Below are 21,048 nucleotides of genomic sequence, written 5' to 3'. Positions count from 1 at the left end.
CCCAACCACTGGCTCCAGAGAGGAACCACAGAAGGTGGATTTACTTTTTGTTATCACTGTCTCCTATCTAGAATCAGCTCCTATCAGCAGCATCATAATGTTCAATTTCTGAGGAACAACATATATAACTGACCGCACCTCAGAGACTTTATGAAAGGTGGTGTTTCATAAGGTAATTCTATCACTCCTGTGTGTTTTTGATGAACTGAAACTTGAGAGATCATGAGAATGCAAAGATCACCCTGACACGCAGGCAAACAGGTAGATACTGTAGTGATGGGAAAATGTATCCTGTGGTAAGTATCATTTGATAAAGCAATTGATGTTACACATTTACTGTTACACATGCTAAGGTTGGCCTTAGACATACAGTTTATAAATATAAACGATGTATCTACCTTTCTACAGAAGCTAACTCTGATGTTCAGGCTCCAGGTATATGTGGTGGAAGAACTACTCAGAATCTTTATCTGTTTCAAAGTTCCAATTCAAATAGAGTAGATAGATAGATAGATAGATAGATAGATAGATAGATAGATAGATAGATAGATAGATAGATAGATAGATGATAATGAATTGATTCATTAATTCATTAATCATTTGTCATTCTGTTGTGTTTTATTCTATTACGCTAGAGGTGATGAATAAACTCTTTTTTTGAACTTTTTACTTCCTGCACATAATTTCTATGTTCTTCATTTTTAACTTGTGCAAATGAATAAAATCAATATAATGACTAGCTTGTACAGTTGATCCTCAAGCCTAACATACCCCATTAAAATTACATTGAATAAACAAATGTCTTATAATGTATTTTTTGTTGCTCACTTACCTTACTAGATGCTAATTTGCTATATGATGTTATGGCTGTGATATAAAAAGGAAGCAGAGATGCGAGTACCTGAGATACTGAAAACAAATACTTGGCAGACTGACGTCTTTGCATGATTGGACCACGTCCACAAACACATTTTTAATTGAGGAGCGTAGAGTGGGAAAAAGTTTCAGATACAAGGACACAGCAGTGCATCACCAAATCACAACAATAGCATAGAACAGAATAAATTAGTCAGAGTATATTCTTGATATGATAGCTGTATCCCCACTTGTGCATGTAGATATGTTTAGTTCCTGTCAGTTCTCTCTAGTGCCGCTTGGGTAAGCTTCCTGTTTTGCTGGTGAATGAGAAAACGAGATGGTGCTCAAATTCTTCCACGTTTTGTTGAACATAACTGTCCCACCCTAATCTCAACCTGTCACTTCCTTTGACCCACAGCCAAAAAAAGATTACTGTAATTATAGCTTAGCGCTGTCCTTCTGTAGTACAAATAAACAACAAAAACTGGCGGAGTGGTGAGAGGACAACAGGTCAATTGCACTGCTGTGCACAGACAAATATGTTAAAGGGTGCTATCATCCCTCCTGTTTTAGGGTGTGCTATGAGTGGATAAATCTAATGTCCTGACAAGCTTAGGAAGCAGTCATCCATGATGCTGAGTAACCAACACTGGGACTTTATGTGCAGTGCCACGGGGCAAAATGAAGCTGATGCACTTCTACCTCAATTGATTTACTGTAATTGGCCTGTCTCCTCTTCGTATTAGCAGCGCCCTCTATTGTCACAATATCTGTATTGTTCAAGTGTTCTGTTCTCTTTTTTCATATTAAAAGATTTTCAAGAGATTTCTACTGTTATTTAATGTCAAGGCTTTCTTTTATTCACCACAGCCAACCAATTGTAACCAAAATGTATGCGTTTTACTGATGTCAATCAATCTGACAACAATTTTGTTCAAGAACATTGCTTAAGGAAAATAAAAAAGATGTATACATTATATATACAGATGTCATGGTAGATCAAAATGTAAGAAGTTTTAAAATAGGCTATTACTTAAAAATAGTTTTATATATTCAACATAGATACTGTATTTGTATAAAGAGGTATCCCTTCAAGTTGTTTGGGTTAAATATAGACTGTAGTTGTATTTTAGAAAAGGAAATCTTTATTTTTTCACTATATGATTTCTAATTAATGGGTAAATGTGCAGAATTTCACAAATGGATAATAATAAAAAATTTAAAACTAATTTATAGTACATTTTTCATCCATACATCTAAATGGACAGGCTCCAAAACCTGCCAAAAATGTAATTATTTTGTTAAATTACTATAGGCACCCCAAAGAAGAACAAAACGCTGAGAAGATCTATATTTTAGAGAATTTTAGTTTATGATTTTTGGTTTAATTTGAAATTCATTTTTTTTTAAATAACTGTAAATTCTGCTTCTTTTTGCGCTTTTACAACGTTATTCATTAGAAACTTACTTTTAATTAAAAAGAAAGGCAAAAATACTGTCCGTTTAGTTTGTCTCACTTTTGGTACAACCCTCATTTGTAAGTTTGAGGGAAATTTCAGACACCCCCCACCACGGCTAAGAAATGGTATCGTCCAAAGATGGCAGCCTCCGTGTGGAAGCGATGTGTGACTGCAGCTGTCAAAGTTAAATGTTTATCTCCGTCTTTTTCAGGTACACACATCCTACAGCCAGCCACGATAAAACTATAGCTTTATATGATTGCATTTCTTTGTTTAACGTCTATTTTTTTCTCCTTCAATGTCATTTTTTGGATGTTTAAGAGCCAAATGTCCCCAGTTCATGTTGTTAGCTTACTCAATGTAGCTACATTAACCGGCTACTTTAACTGCAAATCTCAGGTGTCAACACGCTTAAAGTAATGTTAACCAGCTTATAAACATGTAGTATTTGTATCTACATGACCTGGTTGACTGTTTGTCTTCGCAGCCAGAAGATGGTTGCTCTCAGCAGCTTACACAGATACCAAAGTGTGGGAGGCGAGAGAGAAAGATCCTCAGAACCTGGGTAAGAGTTCAAACTGCTAATGCTAATATTCACATATTACATTTAATGAGCAGGTCAGCCAGTAATAACTAGCGTCTCCAACGTGCACGGAGGTCAGGATTTTGTGTATTATCCAGGGGAAGCAATTTTGTCACCTAGTCCAACATGTCAGTATTCAAAAATGTGGTCAGCACTGTCGAATATGAATGTGAATATGTCTGTCTATATGTGTCTACAATTGGATTACGAGTTAAGGCTGCATAGGATACGCCGGTTATGTCTTCCAAATTAATAGGTGATATTTTTGAATTGTAAAATACTAGTACAGTGCCCGTTCAAAATGTGCCTGTTTGGAACAGGCCAATTGCTTGGCCTGTGGTATTGCTGCTTGAAGCTTTGTCCAGACCCATTGTACCCCAAAATGATTTGGATCCCAAAGCACTTAATATGCAACGCCACTGTATAGCCTACTACTGACTTAATGTGTACCTCTACTTCAGAGGAAAACATTGTACTACTACATTTATCTGACAGAGAATGTTTCAGATTCAGAATTTACTTACAAAGTTTCACAATTAAAATGTGGGGTAATCATAGACATTTGCCTCATGGATAATGACAGGGCAACATGCGCAAGTTTACATCCGTGCACAGGCCAAACACTCCAGCCCTAGCCTGACCCCAGTCTGACAAAGTCTGCAATTTTTCAGCCCGAGCCCGACAGCAATCACTTTAAGCTCTCTCTGACACAAGCACACACGCTGTCTCTGATACATGCAAAAACACACACACACACACACACACACACACACACACACACACACACACACACACACACGTGCTACTAAGATAGGCACAATGAAAGAAAAGAAGTTAAATGAGCCAGAGTCCTTTTTTAATTCTGTTTTATGTTGTATTTTTAGGTAAAGTTCTAATATAGTGTGGCTAAATGTTTAGTAGTTAAGCTTATTTAAGTGGTTTTAGATATTGGAAACCTCAGGAAGAGCAACTGAGGAGGGATCCCTCTTCCAAGACCAACAGACTAATTGCAAGTTATTTCTAGAGCTGCAAAGATTAATTGATCAATTGATTAGTTGTCAACTATTGAATTAGTTGCCAACTTTTTTGATAATCGATTAATCAGTTTGAGTTATTGAGACACAACAAGACATTTGAAGATAAGCCGTCTTGGGCTTGGGGGAACACTGATTGACATTTTTCACCATTTTCTAACATTTTATAGACATTACATTACAATACATGTTATTTAGCCGATGCTTTTATCCAAAGCGACTTCCAATTAAGTGCTTTCAACCCTGAAGGTGCAAACTCCAGACAACAAGTAGTTAAGTGCAAGCACATTAGCTTTAAAGTGCCCATATTATGAAAAAATCACTTTTTCTGGGATTTGGGGTGTTATGTTGTGTCTCTGGTGCTTCCACACACATACAAACTTTGAAAAAAATCCACCCATGCTGTTTAGAGTGAGATACGGTTTTTGAATGTGTCCTGCCTTCAGTCCCCGGGTGAGCTGTTCAAAATCGGCACGGCTTGTGACGTCACAAGCCGAAACGAGCAGGCTAACCGCAACATTAGCCCGTAGCGTTAGCATGCTAATGCTAACGCTAGCATGCTACCTCGTTCTCAATAGCAAAGCACTGCTACAACACACACAAGTTCACCATAATCTACAAAAGAACTACTTCCATGTGCGCCCTCATTTAGAAGTCTCCCAGCTAATCCTGCCTTGTAACTGACCGAAGTTGTAGAAACAGCCTTTCTTTTACTGTCTATGGAGCTAGCTAGCTGACATGATCTACATCTGAGCTACTGCGCATGTGCAAGTGCAATCAGAGATAGTACAGAAGAAGAAGAAGAAAAGAGGTCTCACTCTGTAGCTAAAACAGAGACCAGGTGAAAAGAGGATCTGCAGCAGTGAGAGAGAGCGGTGCAGTACAACAAAAATATGGTGTTTTTTGAAAATTAAACCATGTAAACCAATTCTGGTACAACCTTAAAATACAATTATGAACCTGAAAATGAGCATAATATGGCTGCTTTAAATAAGCAAAACTACAAAGAGCCATATGAAAGTGCAGCTTCAAGAAATATATATATATATATATATATATATATATATATATATATATATATATATATATATATATATATAATTATTTTTTTTTTTTTTTTTTTTTATCCGAGGTGCAGTCGGAAGAGATATGTTTTTAGCCTTCGACGGAAGATGCGTAGGCTTTCGGCTGTCCTGATGTCAATAGGGAGCTCATTCCACCATTTAGGAGCCAGGACAGCAAACAGTCGGGATTTCGTTGAGTGAGTAGTTGTCCCTCGCTGTGAGGGGGCAGCAAGCATTTGTCTGATGCAGAGCGGTTTGACCATGTCCTGGATGTATGCTGGGGCTGATTCGTTCGTGGCCCTGTATGCATGTACTAGTGTCTTGAAGTGGATGCGAGCAGCAATTGGTAACCAGTGAAGAGAGCGGAGGAGTGGTGTAGTGTGAGAGAACTTGGGGAGGTTGAAGACAAGTCAAGCTGCTGCGTTCTGAATGAGCTGCAGGGGCCAGATGGCACATGCAGGCAGGCCAATCAGGAGGGAGTTGCAGTAGTCTAGATGTGAGATGTCTAGTCTAGAGCCTGAACCAGAACCTGAATCGCCTTCTGCGTTAGAAGGGGACATATCCTTCTGATGTTATGCAGCATGTATCTACACGATCGGGTAGTTGCAGCAAGGTTGGCAGTGAAGGAGAGTTGGTCGTCAAGTGTCACACACAGGTTTCTAGCTCAGTCTGAGCTCCTTTGCTTTATTTTTTCTAGACCGAATAACTAATCGATTAATCTCGAAAATAATCAATAGATTAATCAACAATGAAAATAATTGTTAATTGCAGCCCTAGTTATTTTTTATGTCAAAAGAATGAAGATATACTTTTGTTGCATGAATAGCTGCATGCAGCAATTGAACAAATGTTACTGCGTGTGCACTTGATGAACACAGGGTGGCAGTGTAACACTGCAGTCTAGTGGTTCACTAAGTGGTAACTGTTCAATAGTGTAAGTATAATCATACACATCCATACTTTAAAAGACACTCTGAATAGTTTGTATATGACATGATGAACTGTATGATAGTCTTGTTATTGTTTGTGTTTTTTAACTTACAGCTGTACTGGCTACCACTATGGACAGGACATACGACAGGAATCTCCCAGTTAGCTCTCTGACTGTGTCACGGGTAAGCTCTACATGTAAATCATCTTTATTTGTTTGTTTGTAGTGAACCGGTCACTGATAACTCAACAAATCTGTTTGAATTGAAAGGCAGTAGGGACACAGTTTTCCACAAATATTTACATTTTCTATTTCAGTTTGTTGACAACATTTCATCTCGAGAGGAAGTTGATCAAGCAGAGTACTACCTTTACAAGTAAGAGGGATGCTTTTTACTCACTCTGCATCAGTTTCTGCTTCTTTTTTTCTTTGTCAGATTTCCGCTGCTTCCTTGGTTTTGTGTGGTACCAATGTTATGTGTGCTTTTCTTTAAATTGTCTGTTTGGTTTGTCTGTTTAGGTTTATGTTCAGTCACATGCTTTTCTTTGTTCGGGGCAATTCCAGACCTTTCCTGTTTACTCCTTCCTCTGGAATCTGCACCCATTCTTGTGATTATAAGATTTAGTAAATTTCCTGATCGCACCCCTGTTCATGGCATGTGCATTCTTATAATCGACTGAGAATTAAATAACGACCTTCCCACTTTGGTAAGCTTGTAAATAGTTATTATTATTATTGTTAATAGATTCAATTATTCTTAATGTGTTTGGACACTTTTGTTTCCGTTATTAGTGCTGAGTTTTCGGGATGAAGCTGTCAAATTTGCTATTTGCTCTTCTGGTGGTTCAGCACCCGAATTTGTTTTCATGGCATTCAAATGTGGTCGCATGTCATCTTCTCTTCCTCTCATCTGCTCTATCATTTTATCTTGCACATCAATAAAGCTGAAGTGTAATGGATATATAAAAAAGAAAAACTTAATGTATTTTTTCATCCCTCCAGGTTTCGTCACAGTCCAAACTGTTGGTACTTGAGAGACTGGACCATTCACAGCTGGATCAGGCAGTGTCTAAAATACGGCGCCAGAGAGAAGGCCCTGCACACACTTAAAAACAAGGTACACAACACATTAAAATCCCACCACTTAATTTTAAAACAAATAAACTGAACTCAGAAGACTCTCTGGTCGATGGAAAGGAGGCCCATCTATATAATCAGAAAGGAAATCTGATCAGAGGCTCCTGATCGGGGCCGACAGCTGCAGTTATCTGGCAGTGTAAGCGATCACAGATCCAATCTTAACCACCCAGATGCATTTTCCAACTGATCTGAGCAGCACAAATAACATCAAACATGTTTGACATTTTCAGCCCAGCATGTGTACTGTTCCCGACTAAGTTGCAGTATTTGGGAATCACTGCATTATTCCAAAAGCACAAACGCATACTAGCCAATGACATGTTTACAGTGAGGTAAAATGGTGTGCTCTGTCAGTATGGCTGCCTCTGATGTTGTTGTGATTGGTGTCGTGTTGCTGTGAAATAAGAGGTCTTGATGTCAGTGATGCATTAGGAATCAGCAGTTGTGTTATTGTGTGATATACACCCTCTTTATTAAATCATACAGGGTTAACAGTCGATGTTCACAGATAAATATTTTAAAGAAATTGTGTGTGTGCAGGTCCAGTATGGAATATTCCCAGATGACTTCACCTTCAACCTTTTCATAGATTCTTATGTTAAGGATGGAGACTTTAAAAGTAAGGCTTTTTTAAATCATGTTTTCATTTAATTAAACATTTTGAAAAAATAAGGTTCAGACAGACTGAATTAAAGGGCAGTCTCTGCAGACACACTCTTGTTAACTTGTATTACTTCCAGCAATGTGAACAGACTGCCAGTCTGTAAAATCACTAAAATCAGATTTCAAACATGTATTTCCCTGTTTGTAAAAGACAGAGGTGAAGCGGAAGCCTGATTATATTTCTGTGTAATAACATTAGAAAGTAAACACATAGTATTTGGCAAATAGTGAAGGCACATAGTTAGTATTACAATGTGTTGTGTTGAAGTTGTGGTTATATTAGATAAAATCATGGATTGACTGTTTTAGTGCTTGTATAACTCCAGTATTGCAACTCAAATCCAGTGTTGTTGTTTCATTACTTTTAAGGATGAATCTGGCAGTATTGTATATGTTTTATTGTCAGCCATTAAAACACCAAGGCAAAAGTGTCATGTTGAAATGACTTCATGTTTTTGTTTGTTTGTCATTGTACAGGTGCGTGCTCTGTGGTTGAGGAGGTGATGCTTCAGGAGGCCTTCGACCTTCCCTCCACACAGATCCTGTCTCTGTACGCCGTGGGCAGTTTCCTAGCAACCAGACCACAACTCACTGTGAGTGAAACAGCAACTTATTAGCATGTCAATGTGGCAACAGGACTAACGAATATGCTTCCAAATAAGATGCTTACACTTAGAGCTGGGCAATATATTGATATTATATCGATATCGTGATATGAGACTAGATATTGTCTTAGATTTTGGATATCGTAATATGGCATAAGTGTTGTCTTTTCCTGGTTTTAAAGGCTGCATTACAGTAAAGTGATGTCATTTCCTGAACTTACCAGACTGTTGTAACTGTTCTATTATTTGCCTTTGTCCACTTAGTCATTATATCCACATTATCAAAAATCACATTCTGTAAATATTTTGTGAAAGCACCAATAGTCAACACTACAATATCGTTGCGGTATCGAGGTATTTGGTAAAAAATATCGTGATATTTGATTTTCTCCATATCGCCCAGCTCTACTTACACTTGTTCCTCACTGTGTTCAGGTGTCAGAGGAGCGGGCGTTGGGAGCATCACTGCTCATCTGTGGACTGAAGCAAGACAACACTGTTGGCCTGAGCGCTCAGCTACTTGGCAATGCTCTGCTAGGTGTGTTTCCAGTTTCTTCCCCCACAGTGTTGTATTTTTTTTTAATGTGATTCATCCGTGTTCTTTCATTATGCTGTTTGTTTAATTTATTCTCCTCCTCCTTCCCCATCCAGGCAAGGTGGAGATATTAAAGGGCATACATGCCGTGTTCAAAGGGATGCCTCTCTTCTGGTCCCATGGATATCTGGGCCGAGCGCTGGCTGTCATGGAGAGAGTGGCTGCTGCTTCAGGCGACGTCAAGCTGTCTAAAGACACAGTAAGGACAGAGAAAATCAAATTCAGAGTAAATTCAAGAGTATTTCAGTTTGTGTAGTCATTTTACACAAACAAATCATCCGAAAGAAGAAATTTCCTTGCAGAAAAATTGACGTTGTTAATTACAGTATAAAGCTATATACGTGTTTTATTTGGTTAATCCCTGGCACCATGTTACCTTACATAAAACACACACTAGTGAGGGAAACGGCTTTTAAATTTGGGGAAAAGAGAGCACTAGTATCAGATCACTACTCGGTATCAACAGGTACCCTGAGTTGAAGTAATCAGTATCAGGAGAATAAAAATGCAGGATTGGTGCATCCGTAAAGCTGTACTCGAAATACAGAAAAAAAACTGCGGGCTGAAATACTTATAGACTTATCAACATACACAGAGTGTTGATACCTATAGACTTATCAAATACCTATAGACTTATCAACATACACAGAGTGTTGCTTCATTTCCTGCTCAGGACACCATAACTCCACTATATCTTTACATAGCAAATATTTGTTTACTACTATATTAATGTTCTAAATATTGAGTACAGTCCCTTTAATTATATCATATCACAGGGCACAAATTAGCATAATTTACCAGCCAAATACTAGTAACATATGCAAGTTGCTAGTAGATTTGCTTCACTCACCAGCCAAAAAAAATAGTGGCTGATATCACCTGATATCGCATAACAACAGAAAACACGATGGCTTTGGAGTAGGTGAAAGGCATATTATTTTTTTATGGAAATAGGCTAGCGGTTTCCTCCTGGTTCTAGTCTTTGTTATCGATCTTCTCCACTAACTGTGGGTTTTACAGCAAGCATACATATTTTAAGTGGTAGACTGTTCTGGATTAAACTTTCTTTCAAATAAGACACACACACACACACACACACACACACACACACACACAGAAGTGTAGAGACTGTTGTTATTTTCCAGGTGGGGTGTATGACACAGACAGTCTTCATTTGCTGAGATAAAACACATGCTGTCATATTCTTGTTATTTTTACATATTTACACGAACACACAGTCAGGTGTAGCGCCTCTAATCTGGCCTGTGCTGTCCAGTTCAATAGTCCAGTTCTGTCACAATAATAATGAGATTTTGAAGAGCCTGGAGCACAGAGGATGTCTGTGAGCATCACTGCAACAGGAACTAAACGGTGTGTGTCAGACAGCGGCACAGCAATAATGCAGACAGAGCAGACAACCCCGTAGGACAGAGAGAAAATATTACATCTCAAATAAAGGTGGTGGTGACTGCCGCCCTGAGGTGACAGTTAATCTTACTTCGTCCTAACAACATTAAGAGGTTCAGCCTCTTTCATCATTACATGCCTATTTTGATATCTTTTTTAAAAAAATTTTGGGGGCTTTTCCGCCTTTATTTGACAGGACAGCTAGGTGAGAAAGGGGAGAGAGAGAGGGAAGACATGCAGGAAATCGTCAGAGGTCGGATTCAAACCCTGGACCTCTGCGTCGAGGCATAAACCTCTAAGTACATGTGCGCCTGCTCTACCCACTGATATAACCCGGCCACCTGTTTTGATATCTTTAAATAACAAACTGCATCTTCTCAAAAATTGGAAATATGTGACTTTTATTTTAGTAATTTCTTATGAATCGGATTTCTTTTCAGGCAGTTACGGCTGTTTCAGAACTGCAATTTATGTAGAATTTGCAAACATAATAAATGAAAAATAATAACGTTTCTGCATACTTAGCATGACTTTTCATTATTCTTCAGCTGGACTACATAAATGGCTTGCTGCAGGAACTGTCTTCTACCTCAGACAGCGACTCCTCTGGAGAGGAGTCAGCAGGTGAGGAGGAAAAGAAAGAAGACATCATAGATGAAGATGACCAGGCCGAGCAGGCTAAGCTACCTCAGTATGTCAGCAGATTCAAGGTGGGTGTGTTTTGTGTACGGCAGGTGTGCTTTGCATCAGTTTTCCTTGCCAGGGCGAGCCAGTAAACAGTGTTTCATGTCATGACTGGGGTTGTAACTCTGAGAGGGCAGCATACTATGTTTTTTTCTTTTTTTATTGAATGTTAAACATTCAATTGTATAGTAACACACAATCAACAGTCTTAGCTTAATTACCATGTGTTATGATAAAAAACAATGATCTTAAACATAGTCAAAGTGCTTCGTTATTACCTGTTCATGAGATGAGACTTTGTAGCCTCAAGCAGTGTTTATGCCGGTGAGTTGTGCAGCAGAAAACTGGTTGAGCCATCTCCATGATGATGATAATAATACTAGTATACTAATATAATTGTGTTTTCACTACACTACTAGCTCTGTATTAAAAGTGCCTTTTAGAGTTTTCCTGTAAAAAGTTTCTTTGTACATTCAGTGATTCTCACCATTTTCCAAGCATTTAGCTTGCACACATCTCTTTTCCTGACTTTGTTGGCGCATTAGTGTGTTTATTGACATATTACCGCCATCTGTTGATCAGTGGAATAGTGTGAAAGGCACGGACCTCTCCAGTCACCTCTCCATCGGCTCTGCGTATTTTATGCCGAATTGTCTATTTTACAAATATTAGTTGTGCTTTTTGTGGTTCACGTTGGATGGTGATGGCATTTGCGGATGCGTGGTCGCTCATCAGGATAGGGAAATGAACTTGCCAGTCATCTGATGACCCTGCTAGCCTGGCCGGTCAAGGTTTTCAAATGTAAACATCAAAGTAAACATTAGAAAAAGGTGAATATCCCATCAAGAGGAGAAAGGTTATGTCAAGTCTTTAAAAAAAAAACAACAATATGATGTGATATTTTTGCAAGAAATGCAAACTGTATGTCGATTATGGAATCTGAAAAATTGTGTGGAGGATGGGTAGGATATGCGTTTCATAGTGTGGGGTCTAACAGGAGTAGAGGGGTCATTACACTGATTAGCAAGCACCTGCAATTTAAATTAATTAAACAAATGAAGGATAATTCTGGAAGAGTTATTATTGTTCTGGCTGAAACACAAGGGCAAGAACTAATTCTGGCTAACATATATGCACCTAAACACAGAGCAACAGAGTTCACTAGTTTGGAGGGTTTTACGAAACTCATTTGAATTAATTGATAAGGTCACCGATTGGTCTATTTTTTTTTTTTATCCCCTGCCTCTCCAGGAACTGAGCAGCCAGCTGGAGTCTCAGGGTAAACTGGACCCTGCCTCCTTCCAGGCTTTGGTGACCACTCTGGCCCAGCAGAACCTGGCCGCTGCAGAGAAACCCGACTTGGAGCAGTACAAGAGCCGGGTGCAGGCCTGGGAGTCCGAGAACAGGCAGCTGATCCAGAGAGAGAAAGAGACGAGGGAGAAGGCCGAGCAAGAGAAACAGGAGCGGTTAGCTGCCAGGGCTGCAGCCCAGCAGGCGTAGAGACTCTGAAGATGGAGCTGAATCAGTGATCACTGAACTGTATTTTGCATATGCACATTGAAATTGTGTAATAAGAGTTTAATGTCTCTAAAAATCAACATTGACCACATTACATCTGCTTGTATTTTTTTGTTTACTCGTATTGTGTAATTATGTGATAAGTATTGCTCTGCAAATATAATAATTAGAATGTCAGAAATTGTGTCTCACTCTCATTGTTTTTCTGGGATGATATCATTATTGGAACGTATGGACACATCAATTGTTAAGCCTGATGGTCGGGTGACCTCATGTAAGCAAAAAGAAGGGAAAGCTGGGAAAATATTTTACTATCACATCCTCTCTCTGTGTGTGTGTGTGTGTGTGTGTGTGCGCGCGCGCGCGTGTGTGTGTTTTCAATGGGATTGAAAGGAGTATTGCACAGAAGAATTGCTGATAGCCAATCTAGAGAAAACCAAATTCCAAAGGAATGCATTTATGGCCAGAAACATTTTTGTTCACAAAGAAAAGCATAAAACATGCACTATAGATCCCGATAACTGTAAGAATAAACACAAAGTGCACTTCTGTGTTTGTTAGAAGGTGAAAATATCAACCTGAGTGCAACATCAGCTAATACACGAACAGCACTCATTGGTAAAACAATAGAAAGTCTGAGTTGTTTAGTCTCCACTGAAAGATAAGATAATAGATCTTTGGAGAAGAAAATGCTGTTGTGGTTGTGCACATAATACATTCATTCCACATTATGTTGCAACTATTCAGTATTCAGAACATGGTCTTGGGAAACAGCCTGGTATGCAGTCTGGGATGAGTGAGTAGCACAAAATGCTGAAACAAGAAGTCTTCTTACTGACTGCTTTCCAGAAAACAGCTCGTAAAAAAAAATGTCATTACTCATGTTTAGTCCCTTTTGAATATCCTAGGGAGATGTTCCTTCTATCTGCCTCCTGACATTGAGTCTGTAGGTTCTTTACTTGATCTTGGAAACAGCAGTTGATCAATCTCAATTGATCTTACTCTCTTGGAGCCGGTTGTCTGTATTTTTAGCAGTTTTTACTGTTTACTAAGTGGAAATTTACACATCACAAGATTAAAACGTATGACCTGTTTAGATGAAAGAGTAAAGGTGGTAGGATGGAATATCACATCTAATCTGTCTGTATGTAATTGGTAAATTTTTAAATTGCATTTCACAAAAAACACGTACCTAAATCACAAAACACTAATAAATGGCTGAATATGACCGAATAACGTTAGCTAACTCATTATAAACTGTATGAATAGCATTATTACTAATAATGAAACATATTTCTCTATGCATGTAAAGTCATTCCTACATTCACAAAGAGTTAGCATTTATGTTAAATATCTCGTTTTGGTGTTTTGTGTGATGCTTATCTCCCACTGATAAAGCTGTGACTGTGTAGGCATTTTTAGGCTTTTATTTATATAGGACATATTAAGAAATGAAAGAGGTGGAGTGACCTGCAGAAAAGGGCCACAGGGCGGAGTCGAACCTGTGGCCGCTGCGTCAAGGAGTAAACCTCTATATATGGGCGCCTGCTCTACCAGGCGCCCCATTCATCCTTCTTTGTCGGCTTTTTGTCCTCAAGCTCAAATTAAAATCACTGGCTTGAAAAGTAACACAAGTGTTTCCGTTTCTTGCTTGAAGGTTTTTTTGTGTTTGAGCAACTGGCAGACAGGTGTGCTAACACAGATGATGAAGTCAATCAACTGAGACGCTGTAAGGGGGAAAAAGTCATGAAGTTTAACATCCACATCATCTGATGCCCAGAGCCTTTTAAGTGTTTTAAAAGACCTGTGTGTGCTTTTGTGGAGAGGGAGGGGAGGTTTGTAGGGGAACTGTTTTATGGGTTGTTTGACAAATGTAAATAATACAGAATCTGGAAGAGAAAAGGAAATGCATTAGACATATCAGTGCTGAGCTTGGATACAGAACACCTGCTACTGTAAAAAAATGTTTTATCTCTACCAGGAAATATTATTTGTAGAATAAAGACACTTCAGCTGGTAAAAGAAGTTATAATAAAGCTAGCACATCCTCATCTAATCTTTTAGGTATGGTACATATTCTCCACTCTGAACAATACGTTCTACTTAATGCCTGATTTGCACATTTTAATCCACTTGCAGCAGTTTTTATTTTCCCATGGCTGCAATTATGTTAACTATGTTTTTTCCTCTCAGCTTTTAACTTACGTCAACAGGTTTCTGTGACTATTTTTGATTTGTACGTGTGATTTCTATCAGAGACCACTGTGTCCGTCCTGTTCTGTAGCTAAAACAGATTACAGGATGAGATGATGCTGCTTGTGTTGCTCTTGGCTCCAGAGAAACGTGTTCATTAGTCTTTCATTATTCATCAAGGTCAGCTGCTTCATATTTAACATGTTAAAGAGATAAGTGAAAACAAATAATGTCTAATTTCCCTGTCTGTTTGTTTTGAGGATATGCATGGCTTTTATTTGCCCTGACATTTGTGTATTGCTCACAAATTAAACAGTAATACATTAGGCAGACGTCCTGTGGTAATTAGAAATTGGATTTATTTGCTGTCTGATTCATTTGTCCATTATTTTGTCATTATCAGTTGATATATAACCTTTTCAAGCTATTAATGCATCTGCAAAGTTTTTCAATTGAAAACAAGTTTATTCAATACATTTGCTTCAAAATACCAACTTATGAACTTAAACCTTAAATAGTTTTGTTCACCTTATTTCTAGATTAATTAGAGACTTTGGCATTCTTTAATTGTGTAGTGTGTAGTGTTAAGCAAAACATTTCAAAATCCCTTCTCAGTCAGTGATAGTTGGGATCAAATTGTGACTACATAATTTTTGGTTTGTCAGTACACATTTTTCTGTTTGATATCAACAGGACTTTGGGAGCCATGTTGAATAATTGGTTATTGTTTACAACAAAAACACCTAGCCTCTGTGTGGCACATAAAGTAGCATCACATTGTCTGCAAAACTCAAATTAAAGCTGAACATGCTAATTATCAATACAAATGCACTTGTTCTCGTGTTTAGCTGCAGTACATCTATGTATTTGGGATTTATAGTGTCTGCTGCATGAATTGCTGGTGCATCAGTTGCAAATACTTACGTGATGTGGCATGGCAAAAATCCTGACAAATCCTGGGCACATAAGCCAAAGGTGTTAGTATGCTCGAAACTAACTAACTTTGTATGTCGATGGTAAAATAGCTGTTCCTAATCGCCTCACTTAAAATTAAAGGGGTGAAAAGCCTGCCGTCATAGAGAAGGGCAAGACATACTAATGTAATGTTGATCTCGGTTGTTCACATGAAAAGTGACAGAAGTAATTGTGTGAGATTGAGAGAGAAGAATAAACCCTCCACACACCTGGCCAATTGTTGCAAGAAGTAGGCCTGTCTGGTTCAGAAAAGTTGGATACAGCCCTCTATTCGACGGGAAAAGTATGGTGGGAGGGGTTTTTAAGACGAAGCACACTAATCCCTTTAGTAAAGACGAACAATGGTCATAAGTAGACCGTTACAAATGCCGAGTGAAAAACATGTAATGGGATATTTGCTCAACAATTGACCCCTTTAAAAATGATCATACAAGGAACTTCAGTTACTGTATTGTATGTTATTTGTGATGATTTTTTACATGATGTAGATGTGCACCTAGCAGTTGCTGTTAATGTAAGAAAAACTGTAACTGAAACTTTAGTTGTTTTTCCAGCACAAAATACACTTTTTCCAAAGACATATGGTACAAATACCCTCATTTCACCCCTCTGCCTGAAGAATGGTCTGATATCAACTATCCACATTACAGATGACTCCTGTACAAATTACCCTGCTATTTGTTATTTGATGATCACAGTATGACAGTATCTCCCTCAACCTCTGACCACTCAATGCCACAACATTTTATCTACAAAGCTTTGTGAAAGCTTATTGACCCAACGTTGGTGATGTGGATAGAACATGTCTGAGTGTTGGGATGACGTAACTGTCAGGCAAGACATATTACATCTGTCCCACTGAAGCAGCACTGTAGCTCCGGTCATGACACTGACACTGCCGTGATAAAAATCAATCCTATAAGAAAATACACCCACCCAAAACAAATAGTCCTTATTTCCCCACACATTAAATGATGGGAGCATGGGGATAGCGGATGATAAATTGCCAGCAGGAATTTAATTGTTAAGGTGGAGCAACCAGATTAGACTAATTGCATCAAGAAAACAATGTATCATATGCAATTGTTTAGATATGTCATCAAAGAGAAATTATCTTGTGAGATATGCTTATTAGTTGTATAATATGTGGTTAAGCAGCCAACGAGATTTATGATTAATCAGTTTAATCGGCTTTGCACATTTTCTTCCCCTATGATCATCACACGAATCATGATCCAAGAAAATGCTTACCAGGTTGTTTTAGTCTGAGTTTTTTTTAACCTAGACAAAAGGACTTTCACATTTACAAAATATTCTTTAAAGGGGGTTTCATAACACTATGCAATTTCATTAGGGGCTTTACAAATGTAAATTGTATTTAATAGAAATTAACTTTTCAAGACTATACAAATGAATTAGAAGTAAAATCAGGCAAAAGTACATGAATAAAAAACTACAATACAATTAAAATAGATACAAATTTAAATTATTAGCTGTGAAAAATACAAATTAGTATTTGAAGAATTGTCTTTTTCTGGCCTCACATAGGTGAGCTTTAAAAATGCTGTGTTGTGTACCTTTGTACAGAGCCAGTCCTAGCTGTTTACCTGTTATCAGTCTTTTTGTTAAAGTGTGTTGTGTTATACTTTTTTGTGCATGTAATAGGCTTCCAAAGTGAAAAAGCCCAAAGTCCACCGCAAAGGGCCTTACCATCTCCAACAATAAACACTGTTCACAAACTGCTCTAAACAGCTCTATTGTAGTCCAGCCTTTACATCCGTGACGAACGTGCGTCACATTGTAACATACGTTATAATGCTTGCCTAGCTGCTAGCGTAGCACGCCCTCATACTCTGCTTCTGATTAGCTAGCAGTGCTTACCTAGGTACTGCGCATGTGCGACTCCCAACAAAGATTGAACAGAAGTGAGATGCCTCACTCTGTAGCTAAAACGGAGAGCTCAACACACAGGGTGAAAAGAGGAGCTGCAGCAATGTGCAGTACAACAAAAATATGGTGTTTTTTTTTTTTTAATTAAACCATGTAAACCTATTCTGGTACAACCTCTAAATACAATTTTGAACCTGAAAATGAGCATAATATGAGCATTTTAAGCTAAGCTAACGGCTACTGGCTACATATTTACCATAGACACATGAAAGTGGTAGGCTATCAATCTTCTCATCTAACTGTCAGCAAGAAAGTGGATAAGCGTATTTCCTAAAAGGTTGAACTTTTCCTTTAAGTCCACATAGGAAGTGCAACTAATCTAGTAAACAAAGTCCAATGTTAAAATAATAAAATGCATAACATCAATAGTTACCCCAACAGTAAATTAACAGTTAGCTACTTGATGTTGTATTAGCAATATATTAGCAACAGACAGCTAATACTGTATAATGGCTAGCTTGGTAAGTAGTAAACTGACTGCAGAAAAAACTAAATTAACAAGTCAACAATCACAATTATCACCTATAAAAAGTGTATCTACAGAAAATGCTACAACAAGGGTATTTGGGCAGTAGATAAAAGATGTCAATATTTGCTGGATCACAGATCTGACAAAATGGCCAAAGGTCACATTTGGAACTTTGCCAGTAGTAGTTGCTCTAGCAACAGAATTCCAAGATGTTTGTCAGTAATCTAAATGGAACTGCAGGTTCCCTTGCATTTCAATGAGCTGACCCTGCAGGAGTTGACAAACAGCATCCACTGTGTCCAAAACTAATTCACAAACTCAGTAGTTAGAACATAAATGAGCTGACTGAATTAAATGCAGTGTCAGTCAGGTTTTGCTCATGTGGTTTGGTTTGGCCCTTTGGCAGTAGGTTTGCACCATTTTGCCTAATTTATGCATCATCAGCAATGTAACATCCTGTATGCTTTTTCCATTGTGCTCTAATGGGCAGCTAGGGGTGTCTAGTCATGTAAAGATTAGCAGTAAATGTCCCTAATTTGGCTTTGAGTTTTTGCTCCCTGTTAATGATTGCCACAGTAATGTCTACAACCAATAGCACACTTTTACAGCAGTTATGTAAGACTCACAGTTTTTCTAAAGAATCTGAACTGTTTGGATGGATTAACATGTTTAAAGCAACTTCCCATTATGTTACTGTTTCACTGTTGCTAATATGATGTGAGTCATACCCTCTTCAGGGATAAACCATCCTGCTGGAAGGTCAGAAAAAATGAAGTTTAATGTTAAATGCAAAGTGCATAATAGTGACCTTAACGAACTTTTGTTTTACGGTAGGCTTTGTAGTCCGAAAGCCTCACGAGTAAACTGTCCTCTCTGGATTTGATGACTGTCAATAATTGTGTGAACAGAGATGATGACATTAGCTGGATGTTTTATGCTTAGGTCATTTAAGATCTTTTTACATCAGTTGTATACAATGAATCAATATATCGTCAAGGAGTAAGAGATTAGATATGATTACATTTGATGACTTTAGAATCAACAGTCCAAACTATTTAATGACAAAAAGCAGACATAGTGTTTCTGTTTTCATGTTGGCATTACATGTCAAACTCTGTGCCAGTTCAAACAGTTTACATTTGATTCTCTGCACTACAGCTTTGTTATGATGAGTGAGATTGCATACGGATGTTATCTACAAATCTACCAGACTCCAGAATAAACACTAAAATCTCTCTAAACTTTAAATTGAAAAACAGGCTGCAGGCTGTGTCAAGCACAACACTCCATCCACCTGGGCTAATTCTTAAAGATGTTAGGAATCCTAAACTAGTCAACAGGGATGACTCCACTGATTATAGTAAAGTAACTGTAAACTGCTCTATTGGAAAGTACCAGTTTAATGGTTGATGGTTATATTTTAAATGTAAATGTTAAAAGTTTATAAATTGGTGAATATGTTCATTTGTTTTACTACATGTAAAACAGCTTAAAACTTGAGATAAAAGTTTTTTTATTTTTCAACCACTCAACTTTTAAATGACTAGTTCAACATTTTGGAAAATATGCGTATTCCCTGTATATGCCCAGAGTTAGCTCAATATTGAAACCACTCTGCAACCTCCTATGGCGCCATTTTGATGCTACAAAGCGATCACCCCCCGTTAGCATTCCATTGACTGCCATTCATTTTGACGTCACTTTGACAGCGAATAACTTTACATCTGAAGCGTTTAAAGACTTTATTTGTCCATTGTTTATTTCTAAAGAAACACAACAATGTATAAAAGGCTCCATAACCTTGTACCTCACGTTATGGCTCCGTAGTATACGTTTTTGTAAAAATAGGCTAACGATTGTGTCATAACCACGCGACTTACTGTCGCATAGTAGAGGAATTACCATATAGTACAGGAGAAGCTCGCAGGCAGTTTGGACTTACATTAGCTGTTTAAGTTGAATTACTTATGTTAACTAGCATTTTAGTTAGCAATAATTAGCCTGTGTCCATGTTATCTCCTTACATATACCTATGCTCTCCTTCTCTGCAAGATTGGGAATTATTGAGATTTCTCTTGGCACAGCTACCAGAAGACTTCCAACTTTCAGACACATTGCTCATGTCACATTTACGTCATCTCTCTCAGTTGGAGGCTGCGCAGTAACGCTCAGCGCTCACCGGAAAAGTGCTTCTACCGGCCTTCACTGGTCTCCGTCCAGAGCAACGGGATCTGTTGGTCCATTCTTATATACAGTCTATGAGCTGGAGCCAGGAGCTTAGCTTAGCATAAAAGCTAGACCAACAACTTCCTGTAGTCTATGCCAGTTGCTTGGCAACAGCTCCCTGCCAATATTTTGGTTTCTGTGCAGATGAAAGAAACAAGATACAACTTGTTTGTTAATAAGCTTTAGAGGTGCTGATAGGTGGATTTAAATCCTTTTGAGCCGAGATCGTTGTCTTCCCCCTACATATTTACTGTTACAGACTTGTGGTATCAGTATTCTCATCTGACTCTCTGCAAGAAGGTGAATGTGCATCTCTCAAAAAGTTGAACTATTCCTTTCAGCCAATATGTTTGAGAAATATATATATATATATATATATATATATATATATATATATATATATATATTATAATTGTATGGAGAAACTGTTTTGTCAACTAGCTTGAAGCTAGACAGCTAATCAATCCCAGTGAATATCATGCTTTTATTATTGTCAAGGTTTAAATCATCAGCATGCAAGTTTATTTACAAAAGCTACAAGTGCTTATACAGTCAGTTTTGTCAGTTATGAAATGTGTGGGTGTGTACGGTAAGCAGTGCATCCCACTCCCAGCACACATTGTGCAGAATAAACCAGGAATGAAGACCGGTTTCTTTGACCCATCCTACAAGCTACCGGCTGTGTTCGTACAT

The 21,048-nt window shown here is 38.1% G+C and overlaps 1 protein-coding gene across 1 annotated transcript; it reads left to right on the top strand.

The window, feature by feature from the left end:
• The first annotated feature begins 2,394 nt into the window (after window positions 1-2,394).
• Window positions 2,395-12,723, top strand: mrps27 (mitochondrial ribosomal protein S27). Its single transcript, XM_031305341.2, has 11 exons — window positions 2,395-2,529; window positions 2,806-2,883; window positions 6,044-6,114; window positions 6,248-6,306; window positions 6,933-7,047; window positions 7,611-7,689; window positions 8,211-8,326; window positions 8,774-8,876; window positions 8,990-9,132; window positions 10,889-11,050; window positions 12,276-12,723. The coding sequence occupies exons 1-11, from the start codon at window positions 2,457-2,459 to the stop codon at window positions 12,522-12,524; spliced, it is 1,248 nt and encodes a 415-aa protein (XP_031161201.1). The 5' UTR covers window positions 2,395-2,456; the 3' UTR covers window positions 12,525-12,723.
• The last annotated feature ends 8,325 nt before the right edge of the window (window positions 12,724-21,048 follow it).

Source organism: Sander lucioperca, chromosome 2, assembly GCF_008315115.2.
Source record: "Sander lucioperca isolate FBNREF2018 chromosome 2, SLUC_FBN_1.2, whole genome shotgun sequence".
Taxonomy (NCBI): Eukaryota; Metazoa; Chordata; class Actinopteri; order Perciformes; family Percidae; genus Sander; species Sander lucioperca.
Note: the sequence above shows the minus strand (reverse complement) of the source record. Positions and strands in the feature narration are given on the sequence as shown.

Coding starts and splice junctions, on each gene's coding strand:
- mrps27 (XM_031305341.2), top strand. CDS start 2,457: ATGGCAGCCTCCGTGTGGAAGCGATGTGTGACTGCAGCTGTCAAAGTT. Junction 7,048..7,610: donor TGCACACACTTAAAAACAAG/GTACACAACACA, acceptor GTGTGTGTGCAG/GTCCAGTATGGAATATTCCC. Junction 7,690..8,210: donor TAAGGATGGAGACTTTAAAA/GTAAGGCTTTTT, acceptor GTCATTGTACAG/GTGCGTGCTCTGTGGTTGAG.